The sequence below is a fragment of the Physcomitrium patens genome, chromosome 12, assembly GCF_059467195.1.
Source record: "Physcomitrium patens ecotype Gransden chromosome 12, ASM5946719v1, whole genome shotgun sequence".
NCBI lineage: Eukaryota > Viridiplantae > Streptophyta > Bryopsida > Funariales > Funariaceae > Physcomitrium > Physcomitrium patens.
This window is the reverse complement of record NC_143421.1, coordinates 11,780,493-11,793,031: the sequence shown is the minus strand read 5'-3', so window position 1 is coordinate 11,793,031 and position 12,539 is coordinate 11,780,493. Positions and strand designations below refer to the sequence as shown.

The following is a 12,539-nucleotide window of genomic DNA, read 5'->3' as shown; positions in this document are numbered from 1 at the left end:
TGAATCTGTTTTTATGCAATTTGAACTGTATTCTTCTATCTTATCGTGCAAACACACAATATGAATACATGAAGGTAGAGAAACAATCTATTTTTACATTAAAAATAATCTGTGATTTTTTTGAGTAAGATGATTCCTGCAAATATTTAGTTCAAAATCTGAAAGCATATTGTAAAGCTCTTGTTGAAGGCAACCTTCATGAGCTCCACCAAGGGCCATGGAGCTGCACATTGTCACTGCCATTTTGGTTTGTGCTTGTTAGTGGGCATTTTTCTTACACTGAAACATGGGATTGAAGTGAAAAAATATATGAGTTTTCCAGCAACAATGAGGAGGTTAGTATTCCTCAGCGTCTCTCGTTCACTCTACTCCCATCTCTGGCAGCAAAAAAGGTGAGGTTTTTAGGCATGCAGCATGTAGAGCGGCGTTTAAAGTGAAACCAACCTCGGTGGCCATTCCGAACATCTGGTCACAACGTCTACCTCCCATCCTCTCCATGACTTGGGGTGACAATTTGTCACAATCGTCACCAACAGCATTAGCATTAGATCCATGGACAAAATGGAACATCAACCTCAGTGGTAGGCGAAGAACTTCAGGAAAATAAACACGATTTAGTAGAACAGAAACCAAATATCATGTAGAGCTAATTCATCATCAAGATTGTGCCAAAAGTAAATGGGTTCCAGCGCTGAATCAAGCGCAATTTCATTCAAAGTCGGACAGGAAAGCCATAATTTTGAAATGCTGTTATTTCACCTCCCAAACCTGCTGTAACGATGACTAGCCCCCAAGCAGCGGAAACAGGAGCCAAGTCCCGAGTTGGGGTGGCCTCGGCTGTACTTATGTTGCTAGTGATGGAGGCTGCCTGCGTCATGTTGGGCCTAGTCATTCGTAAGGAATCAAGCTTTTCTTCAGGCCAAGTGGCAGTTCCTCTGAGTCCGCCCTCGGGAAAGAAGCTTGGACGCCGCTGCAGGTGAGGAGGAGAGTTTTCTAATGAAAGTGATTGTACTGGCACCTTAGCGCTAATATCTACTGGGGATGCATCAAGCTGATGACCGTGCTTTCCGAGATTTTCACACTCAACCTGCTTTGTAGAGGTGAGTTCGTCAGCCACGGCGACACTATTTTTTCTTCCAGATCCAAAAATTCCCAGAGGGGATCGTCCTAAACAGTACGATGGACATTTCGAGTTATCCTCTGTGCACTTCACTGCAACCATCGAAGACTCTTCCTTTGGCGGAGACGATTCGGACTCACTTGCAACCTGTACACTGCCAAACCTATCTGATCGACCGAGAGGTTCAGACGCTGAGCGAGCTGAAGAATCTGGCCAAGTAATTGCTACTGATACATGGCGTGCTGTGAACTCCTCACACGATAGTTGCTTGTCCCTTCGATAGAGAGATGTTTTGTTTGAAGTGTCTTTGTTAAAAGAACTCCATACAAGAACCCGTGAGTCCTCGCTCGCACTGACGATGAAATCTCCAGATGGTGAAAAGGATGATGAGATTTGACTTTTCACATTACGCAAGCCTGAAATGGAGAAAGTACAGGCGAGAATGAATCAGCACAGAAGGCAATTCAAAATTGCACAGTAAAATCAGCATAAACAAAATTACTGCCAGTCCAATTATGGAAGTTCTCTAAGGGAAAACAGTTCACCAGTAGAAAGACAGCAGTCAAGGTAGTGAGGATTGTACAAGAGGAAGTGCCGGTTCCAAAAAATACGTCAGACAAAAATCGCATGAGATACAACGTACCTTTGTACTTAGCAACCAAATTCAAGCCATCATACACACGGACGCGAGAGTCATTTGAAGTCACAAGAACTTTTTTAGGATCCCCAGGCATACACTGCATGCGAAGAGATGTCAATGTCAGTATCCTACATGGAAATGGATTAAGATCAGAATCTGAAGAATTTTATGTATCGAACTTGTAAAGCAATACCATTGCACTATCCACATGAACATAACCAAATTGAACAGTAAATTGAGATTGAATTGCTCGTTCGTTCAAGCTAGCACTTCAACAAGATTTGAATAGTAAACTTCAATTCACTGAACTCACAAATCGTAGATATTCCCTATTGACAGCTCACAGAACACACAATCATCTAATTAGATTGAGTAAGTGTTACATACATGTAGCCCAGTGATCTTCTTGCCCCGTGCCTTTTTACTTTCTTCGCGTACATCTATATGAGCTTCCAACTGCAACTTATTCCCTGCAACATATTGATTATATGCATTGAATTAGAGGAAGCAAAATGACAAGGTTACTTTAAAATGCTAAAATCTGTGCATAAACCCAACATTACCAATTAAACTTCTAGCAACCCTTCAGCAATTACCTACAATTCAGAGAGCAAGTTTTAAATGGTATCATCACACAATGTTCCTATAACAACTCAACACATGTAGTTTTAAAAAACGCTCCCACCTGTGGCGTTGTAGAAACGGCAGGTCCCTTTGTAAGAACCAACAATCGCTCTCTGAAACCCAAACACCATTACGATCCAATAACCCCTCAGTACCGCAGCGTGTAGCCAACACAGAAGCAAAAAAGGATTTACGCACAAAAAAGAGAAGAAATAAAATACCTTGCCATCTGCAGTGTAACATACAGCTGTGACCATTTCTTGAAGATCACTCCAGTCAACTACATGATGATCGGGAATGCTCCAAATCCGCACTTTGTCATCAAGCGACCCGCTAAGAAAGTAGCGATCATCAAGAGGATTAAATTGCGCACAAGTAACTGCCAACCAATACACAACCATTCCATGTCGTCAATAACGTTCAATAAAAGAGAGATAATATCCTGCACCCATTCAATCCATAATCTGAATACCAGCAAAAGTACAAATTCATAAAATACAAAAAAACTGCTTGTTGAGATTGTTCATCAACATATTCAACCTTGGATCAATTCATCAGCAACAAACCAGTATAATAACAGATATATCAAATATGTTCAGCAGTTCCTTCCGTCATCAGATGAAGAAAACAGTTTTAAGGATGCATACACGAAAATGGTTATCCACAAGATAACAATACATAATACATTCTACTTTACCGTAGTCATTGTGAGGAAAAATCCGTAAACATTCGTCGTATGAAATATGCCACAGACGTACTGTTTTGTCCATTGATGAAGACAATAGAAACTGACATGCAGGCCACACAACAGCTGTTAAGATCTGGTCATTTGACATCGTTTGTATTTTACAATATGGCCACATAGGGCGTAGATGGAAAGAATAGACCACAGTAGGAAGGAAAGTATGCCATGTAAATCAGTTCATTCGTGCGGGCAAACAGAAGTGAGGAAGTGAGGAGATTCGGTTGTGAACACAACAGCATACCTGACTTTGAGACCATGACAAGTCTAGTATATCCTCTGTGTGACCCTTGAAAGAGCACATGGGTTTCTCAGAGAGCCAGAAGAGCTTAGGAACTGGGCCCTTGCTAAGATTGGTAGATTTCTGTTTTCGAGAAGTCCCTTTTCCACACTTAGTGCTTCCTTCATTGTCGTTTTTGGTCGTATTTCTATCTTGCCCTGCCTTGGCGCTTTTGAGGCTATCTTCCATCCGCCCAAGCTCTCTGTCACTCTTTCCAAAGCCGCCCCAAAGATCTGAAACCAATCATTTCAGATTGATAAGCATCTTAAAAGGGTCATCTTTCTCAATTTGACCGTTCTGTAACTAAGCATACTTTCAGCAAAACGTCCTCAATTTGATAGAATGCAGATATCTTCCGCCTCTGTGATGATTTTGCTATTTTGTGTAGTTTGCGAATAGAAAATCCCGTGCTGTATATGACACCATGGCCTCTGGAGTAAGATGTTTACAGGAGGCTTACCTGACTCGGCCATCATTGGACTATCAACAACTTCCCATACATGGATAACCCGATCTTGGCCTGCGCTGGCAAGATAGCGCCCGTCAGGACTAAATTTCATCGTCCATATTGCACCTTGATGGGCTAGAATCTCTTGGGTCAAATGAAGATCAGAAAGGTCTCTCGAACTTTTCTGACGCAGTCTTACTTTCACCTTCAGCGGTTTTCTCCGAATAGAGTCGTCGATGTCATCTACAGGCAGCCCAGAGAGTGAGCCACGTTTAGTGAACTCGCCCCTATCCAGACCTGCAAACGAGCTGTCCCGTTTTGGTGATGCATCGCCGGAAAGACTGCCTGCCACTGAAGATGCATCTGTGTCATCAACACTATCAGAAACTGCAACACTTCGTGCACTTGTAGATTTGACCAGTCCGCCCTTCGAATTTCTCTTCATCGAACCCTTCAGCTTTCTCAACCAGCTCTTCCTTTTCGTGACAGCTGGAGCTTTGTTGTCTGTCTTTGATTCAGGATTCTTTGACCTGATCTGACCATCAGAAACTCGTTGGCGCCTTTTCATCTCTTGTGTGACTGGGGATATCAGGCCCAGAGCCTTCTCGAACTCAGCAAACGTCAAGTCCTTGCCAGTGCCAATCTCTCGAAGCATATTCAATGACCCATCTCTATTGAACTTTTTCATTAGAAATTGCTTTCCGCTATCCAAGTCCCGAATTTTGAAACGCTCCTCCATTAAATTCTCAACTGGATTTTGGCTATCGGGGCTGCCAATCTCGTATTCACCATCCGTATCGAGGAACTGAAAAAGTTTGTCTTGGGAACTGGACGCTACATGTTGGAAAATCGATTCTACACGAGGCGCACTTTCTAACGGTGAAGAACTGTTGCTGTTGAGTGTTTCATGAATGTTGCCTAGTTTAGAAATAAACTCGGATCCGTTTCCACGATTTTCATCCAAATGGTGGATTCCATCAATAGTTACAGAATCGGCGCAATCACATGTTTTCTGACCTGGAGATATGGAGAACCTGGGACCTGAAGGGTTGGAGTCTGGTTCACTATCTCCTTCCCGTGCAATACTATATGTGTCTGCAACTTTTTTTTCATGATTAGCTTGTGGGCCTTTGTGACCAATGCCCGAATCAGTTTTGAAACCATTCTCCGTAGACAATGAGCTTAAAGCTCGTTCTGCATGTATTCCTGAATCCTCGGGTCGAAAACTCTCCAAATGTGCATTGCCTTGTGTCAATACGCCCTTCCGCTTACTCCCACACTTTTCACAAATTAGCTTCACCTGCGTTCATTGCCCAGACATACGGTTTACTTCAAACTTAAAAAGAAACATATACAAACAAACAAATAAACAAAGAAGAACAGGAAGAAGAAGACACATCAAGGAACATAACAGCATTTAATGAACCTAAATTCAAATCAGTGCTTCACTCGAGTCACAGTAATTCCGACCGTGAACCCATTTGTCGAGCGAAGCTTCAGAATCCAAGGATCACGTAACCGAAAACCCAGAACCTGTAAAATGGATTAGAGCCTTCACCAGTAGCGAATACGCAAAAACGTCCTCCCTGGGCACTTTCTATTGCAAACTGACAGAATTTGGGATTAAGAAACTCTTTGAACAGTAATGTAGTTGCCCCCAATGACATGCTAAAGAAGACACGGTTGAGGGCTTACGTATTCATCAGCACGGATTCCTGTGGCGACTTTTTCACGCAATGTGCGGGAGGTTTTTAACCCCACCTCGCTTGAATCGAATCCCCCCACAAGAGTAGCATCATGCGCATCTGTAGAGTCGTCTCTGAAGCCCTTTAAACCCATCTGCTTGAAGAACCGCTCCCTGCGTTCATTGATAGTACCAGGGACATCCTTCCAAACAGAGAATTTGGATTTGAAAGCGGAAGACGTCCAGATAGAGGGACGATCAATGCCAACAGCAGGAGCGACTCCAGCAGCACGCATTCTTACGCATCGACCATTTCCTTCGTCCGCACTGTCAGAGCTTGACGAGGAAGTGATGTCTTCGAAAGTTTCGTGAAACTCATCGTCCGACACAAAATCCTCTCCCATACTTCTTCACAGGACTTGATAAAATGTCAACAAAAACTTCATATTGAGGAAAATGCAGCTATACATTCACATGTCAACGATGGAGCGCCCAGCTTTCGCGCCACCCCAACTTGACAGTTTAGCAAGCCTACAGCAATTGACGATTGGAGCATGAAGACAGCGCTAACTTCGATTGATCGGGCAAAATCTCCATTCCCGGTTTTCCCACATCTTCGATTTAAGCCCATTAAAAGCACAAAACGATTTTAATGAGTTTATAAGGGCGTCAATCCCCCCAACTGGCCAGTGGATTCGAGAAGCAAGAAGAAGCCCACCCAGACGCACAGACCCTAAGGCAGGTTAACGAAGGATTCTGCTTCAGGGGACGGCCAACCTCCCATAGATTCAATGCCCAATGCTCCTCACAGTGGCTTGCACTTAGTCTGGATTCACTCGGCAGCCGTTACAAAGTATTTGAAAAGCCAATGGGAAAGAAAGTTGTTGTCTCCAATGTCGACAACCTATGGTCGTTCGACAAACTCGAGGAGATACATGCGTAGAGAAACACCTTAATGCATCCATAACTATGGCCTCCACTTTCCGATGCACTCTGTCATAGTTGAAGCCGTCATCGTGTAGCCCTCGTTCGAATCTACTACGATCAGGTAGTACCTTGCCACTAATACATACCAATAAACAAATAGTAACAGTCTTTAAAATCTCTCGTCCTCCTAATCCTTCCAACTTGCATACGAATTCCAGATCTTAGTCACGTCCGGGAAATTCAATCCGGTTTCTGAGGACATTACTCTCTTCTAAACACCCACATGAAACCGATCGACTCATCGAAGAATGTGACGCAAGCGTAGAAGCCCTACAACACCATGACACTATTTCAACCGGTAACTCACAGGATACCATTCCTCGTAACCCAACTTATAACTGAAATGGCAACCGGATCCAAAATCGTAATCTCTAAAATAGAAACGACAGGTCACCTCCTCTCACTCCGTTACAAAATCTCGTCGTCGCCGCCGCGCCCGCTGCTGCCACTTCTCCTCACGCGTTTCATAAACACCCAAAACCACCCTTCCAAACTGCCGCCCATAACCAAGAAAGAAGCCTCGATCCTAACACTCGCCGTCTTTACACCTAATCGCAATCCACCACTCCACCCACACTCTTGTCCCTCCACTGCTTCTCATTCTCCTTCTCCAAACCCAATTACCGACACCGCACCACACGATGCCACGGCGAGCACCGAGCCCAGTCAAACCCCCTACAGCAACAAACAAACCCACGAAATCCCAACCCTCTTAAACACTCCCCAAATCTCCAACCCCAGATCTGCGACCCAGAAGCTCCTCAAAATAACACAGATCACTATAATCTGGATTCACCGTAAAGCACACAATGACCACCAGAGGTTCCACCCTTCAACACCCTCCTCCTTCCTCTCTCTCTCTCTCTCTCTCTCTCTCTCTCTCGTTCCAAATTCCCACTTCAAGCACCTCCCCACCTCCCGTTGGTAAAGAACCCAAAAAGCAGGAATGTACTACTTTTTGCAGCTAAAGGAAGAAGACAAGGATTGGGGCACGGCAGAAGGGGATGCAGACTCGAGAACGGAGAACGAGACAGATATGATATGATATGACAGAAGCAAGCAAGCCTGGTCTGCCCTGGCCTGGGCTGGGAAGGGAAGGAAGGGGAGAAAGGCTGGCTGGGAAAAGGGAAAAAGGCCCCAAGTGGCTGGTCTGCCAACTTATGGCCAGGATGCATGTGTATGTGTGGATGATTCCAGATAATAATAATGATTCCCCCCATAAACAATCAATCAACCCCCCAAGCTGCTTTTGCTGCGTTCGAGACGAGGGCAGGGGCTCTCTCTCGCTCTCTCACTCGCGCTCTCTCTGTGAGTGTTTGTGTATCTGTTCTGGTGTGCAGCCCTTCCTTCGAGGCAGGCACATTCACTGACGAAGCACATTGGCTTCCCTTTCTTCGATTCCTATTCCTTGCCCTTGATCCCCTTGCCCTCCCCTTCCAGCTGTTTTTCTAGCACACGTACCTTTGGCGCTCCCTTCCTGGCCCTGGACCTTCTTCCCTTCCCTTCCTCTGCCCCCTTCGTTCTTCGTTCTTCTTCACGTCGTCGTCGTTCTCGTTCTCGTTCGGCACGTTGTTGCCAAGGGTGAACGAAGCGGCTCGTCAACTGACTGGTTTAAGAATCGGTGTGGATTGATGGATAGATGTAGTGATACTTTTGGATGGAACGTTGAGTTCGTGGATGTATGTTTAGACTCGTCGTTCCTTTTGGGACCATAGCAAGTTCAGTTCACCTCGCCACGTCTTTTCTGGGGGTGTGGTGATGGCGTTGTGTGTTGTGAGCTATCATAATTTCATTCATCCGTGTGAATGTTCACTTTCGTCGCCTCTCTGTTTGACGAGGAGATGAGAAGAAGATCACGCTTTCGCCAAGTTTATGGAAAAAGAAAAAGGGAAGAAAACCATCGATTCTATATTTGGATTGTTGATTTAAATTTGTAGAATTTTATTTTATTATTTTATTATTTTTCTTGAGTAGCGCCCTCATATCCGTGGACTTGTAGAGTGTGCTATCAACACCGATTCTCTTATCTTGGTCTTCATTAGGCAAGGAAAAGACAACAAGATTCTTCTTCTTTTTTAATCTGGATTAGGTTTCGTATTTTTAATAAACCATACCCAAAAGCCTACTCAGGATCAGAAACCCAAAATTATCAGTTTGATGGTCTTAACATGTGAAGCAAAGAGCGGTGGGGATTACATTCAAAGCCATTCGACAGGACAAATAAAGGATGAAGAGATAAATCATCCATCTCCCAAAAGAGGACAGAATGGGTTTTTCCTTGGCACAATTTTGTGGTTGTATCATAGTTGGATGAAATATAGGGTACTGATTATCATCCATATTTGAATTAAATTCTTTCAGCAGATCCTGATGCTCTCACCCAGTTTTAGCAGTTCAAAAATACCCAACCTTTTTTTTTGGTGCTGATGGGAGTGTGTGTGTGTGTGACATCCTCTGGACAGGTCACACCTCTGTCCTCATGATCACAAAATATGCATATTTTAGTACTTTCAACTAGAAAAACTCACGGTACCAAACTCTATTTCTACAAGGAGAAAGACAGAAAGATACAACAAACAACATACTCTTGGAGAAAGACAGAAAAGAAAAAAGTAAAGTGACAATATATATATATATATATATATATACATATATACATATATTGAAAAGGGGAAGACAAATAGTGCTTTTTTATGAGGGTGCATAACTGTGGTGCACTGGGTTCATATTTATTAGTTGGTGTAAAGGTTCAACCACCCTGCATGTTCAGTGTTGGGTCTCTTTTGGCAGGAATAGTTGACTATGTCCAATTAACAAATATTTTATTTTTATTTCGATAACAAACTAAAAACTGTAAAAATAAATAAATAAATAAATAAATAAATAAATACACACACACAAACACACACTCAATTGTATTGCAGGAATGTTTTTTTGATTATGTTCAAATCGAAGTTCCAGGAGTTGGGATATCGATTTCCATTTGAGCTTGGATTAGGTTGAGGATCCAGTAGCCTCACAGCAATTTTCAATTTCCGAAAGAGGAAAATTTCCATAATCTCGCTCCTCAAACATATGGTCAAAGAATAAATAAATAAATAAATACTTTACAAATTTTTAATTTTTAATGTTGAAAAGATGTTGGCTAACAACAAAGGTTTGGAGCCTATGAACGCCAGGCGGATGAATGATTCAGCTGGTGACCACGACCCTTGCCCCAGGACAACATCCATCCGTGTCGGTATCACGGAACCCTCCAGGCTCTTACAGAAACAATTTTCAAACCGTGAAAAGTGTCGGCGACAGAGGGGCTTTTCAAAGGTCCCAGCTTTTGACTGACTCTGTTCAGGACGGAGAGCTCCAGCATTAGAGAGAGCCCGTCATCCATCATCCTCAATATAGATGAATGAATAAAATCGAATGAATACCGTCACTCATTACATTGATATCATCGAAATGGAAACATCGTATGAAAAAAATTAAAAAATAAAAAAAAAAACACAGAAAGGAATAGTTGGATGAATTATGTCAATTATTAGTCTCGCCACCACTGTGGGGCTGGATGGAGGGAAAACGGACCCATGCCAAGGCCTTTTTAGGGCACAATCGTCGATGCTATTAAGTTCCAGTTTATTCTAAAGAAGGAGATTGAAGAATGCTAATTGAATGGGGATGGCCAATTATGCTCGAATCTAATCCTCATTCTGGGAGGATTTATGCCCCAATTCGGTAAAACGATTAAGCATTAATTTCGGGGAACATAGGCAGTTATACCAAGCAAGCCTATAATGAAACTGACATAGAGAGAGGCTCTTTCCAGCACACAAAGTCTCAAGCCAAGGCAGGACCTTGCAGTTGGAATTCAAAAGGACACATTAGGCAGTATTAGTTCTATTCACTATTCATCCATCCACGCTGCCAGGAAAGTATTCATTCACATCCATCCATCCTGTAGACATAAACTCCAGGAGGGAGGGTAGAGCTGTGGCAATCAATCAATCAAGGGAGGACTTATAGCTCTAACCCATCCATCCCATGATTTAGGGTACCCATTTGTACACACATATATACACACACCATTGTGCACTTGGAAGCCCCATAGCTGGCTTCCTTCTACTCCTCCTGCTGCTGCTTGCTCCTCCTCACAAATGTAATGTGTTTTGTGTATGTTTATCAAGCTTTCTTATCCCCTCTCCCAGACATGAACCAACTCTCTTTCATGCCCCCTGCCTGCTGAGTGTGGGAATCCAAGTAAGGAAGCAAAGGAAGTGGTTCCCCTCCTCCTCAGCAGGGGTGAGTTGAAAAGCTTTGTTGTCAAGTGAGGTGAGTTGGTGTGTGTGTGTGTGTGTGGTACTGAACTATTAACAAAGAGGGGTGTAAGAACATGTTCAGTACTACACCCAACAAGGCTCAGCATTCCCCATCTCAATCATTTGGTGGCTGGTCAATGGCACTCAATGGCACTCTACGACCTCCTTGGACTGATCACTTGGGGATAACATGAAGAGATCATGATGTTGTCACTAAATTGTTTGGTTCTTTCTTTGGCTTATCTTTGAAGTCTTAGGACGTGAATAAGTTCTTCGAAGCATGCATAAAGAAGAAGCGTACATGTCTGTGCACGACTTGCATTAATGGTGAACATTGATGAACATCATCTTGATGTCATCTCCATTTTTCTTCCTATCTTTGTAGAAAGAGGGGGGAGACAAAGAATGGTATATCGAAAATTAAGACCATGTTAGGGACATACTTAGACTTGGGAAACATGGAACAATCGTGGTCAAAAGTAAGGTAGGTGCAATGTTGTCAACTAAGACCAAAAGAAGGAATTAATATCTTTCACCTAGAAAATATTATGTCAGTGTTAATGACTAAATGGATCATTAAGATGCTTGAACTGGGTCAATCAAACCTCCAACTCCTATTATAGTATTGGTTATATTGCTTTCAACCTTACATTTGAGCAGATGGCTACTCAATCTTCACTACTTCACTTTACCATCTCACCAAAATCATTGAGGCTCCACAATTTGGAATCAAATTACTACATCATACAAAAAAATTCTTTTAGAAATTATATTAAGCAATCTCAAAATTTCAAAGAATTGATGAGTTGTAGCCTACAGTACTATTTCACTATTTTGTTGATTGGCACAAGGTTTTCTTTTAATATCATAGTTTTTAATTATATTACTCAAGCATGCATATCTATATCAAAGTATGGAATGAAAAGCACTTCTTTATAGCTGTAAAAGTTAAGGCTGAGTTCAACTTATTACCAAGCAAATTGAAAGTATGAGAAGCCACCACCTAGATAATATACAATGCATAGAAATATAACCTATGTGTGACAATTAAGAGATTTATAGAAAGAAAGTAAGTGAGAATATATATATATCAAATGAAAATTCACCCCTTTATATTATAATACAAGCAAATGCATTATTTTTTCCGATATGAAGAAATATAACAAATTCAAGCAAACATCCATAACATAGTAGCCATTAATATGACTAACTATATAAGAATGGATACTCAGATTGAAATAGGGCATATTAAGAATTTTTTTTCTCAAAATATTATACATAAAATATGCATTGAGTAAGTAAAACGCATGTAGAAGTATATATATATATATATATATATATATACATATTATTGTTGATTGGCTTGCCTTCAATGGAATCAAGACCAATTTCCGTTGATTATGTTAGACTTTCTTCTTGATCTACTTAACATAAATGGGATGACATCTCATATTTTACTAGCTATTATAGATACCAAATAGGCATGTATCTTACTAGTTACATATAAGTTATGTTAAAGTAATATATGGAACAAGTAGAAAGAATGCAAAGAAGTTGATCTTCTTAGGTTTGTATGACATTAGTCTATAGCTATGAATGCATGGAGGGACAAAATTAATAATAGTATTGCTTAATGATATCATGTTTGTCTCATATGACAGCAAAAAACTATATTGCCTAGATTTTAAAAATAAAACATTGATT

At 41.8% G+C, this 12,539-nt stretch overlaps 1 protein-coding gene across 1 annotated transcript; it reads right to left on the bottom strand.

The window, feature by feature from the left end:
- Nucleotides 1-679: 679 nt before the first annotated feature.
- LOC112289689 (uncharacterized) lies at nucleotides 680-7,215 on the bottom strand. The gene is made up of 9 exons (XM_024535131.3): nucleotides 5,550-7,215; nucleotides 3,867-5,154; nucleotides 3,371-3,639; nucleotides 3,082-3,172; nucleotides 2,606-2,763; nucleotides 2,446-2,497; nucleotides 2,148-2,230; nucleotides 1,764-1,857; nucleotides 680-1,536 (listed from the first exon to the last, which is right to left on the bottom strand). The coding sequence occupies exons 1-9, from the start codon at nucleotides 5,940-5,942 to the stop codon at nucleotides 713-715; spliced, it is 3,252 nt and encodes a 1,083-aa protein (XP_024390899.1). The 5' UTR covers nucleotides 5,943-7,215; the 3' UTR covers nucleotides 680-712.
- Between the last annotated feature and the right edge of the window lie 5,324 nt (nucleotides 7,216-12,539).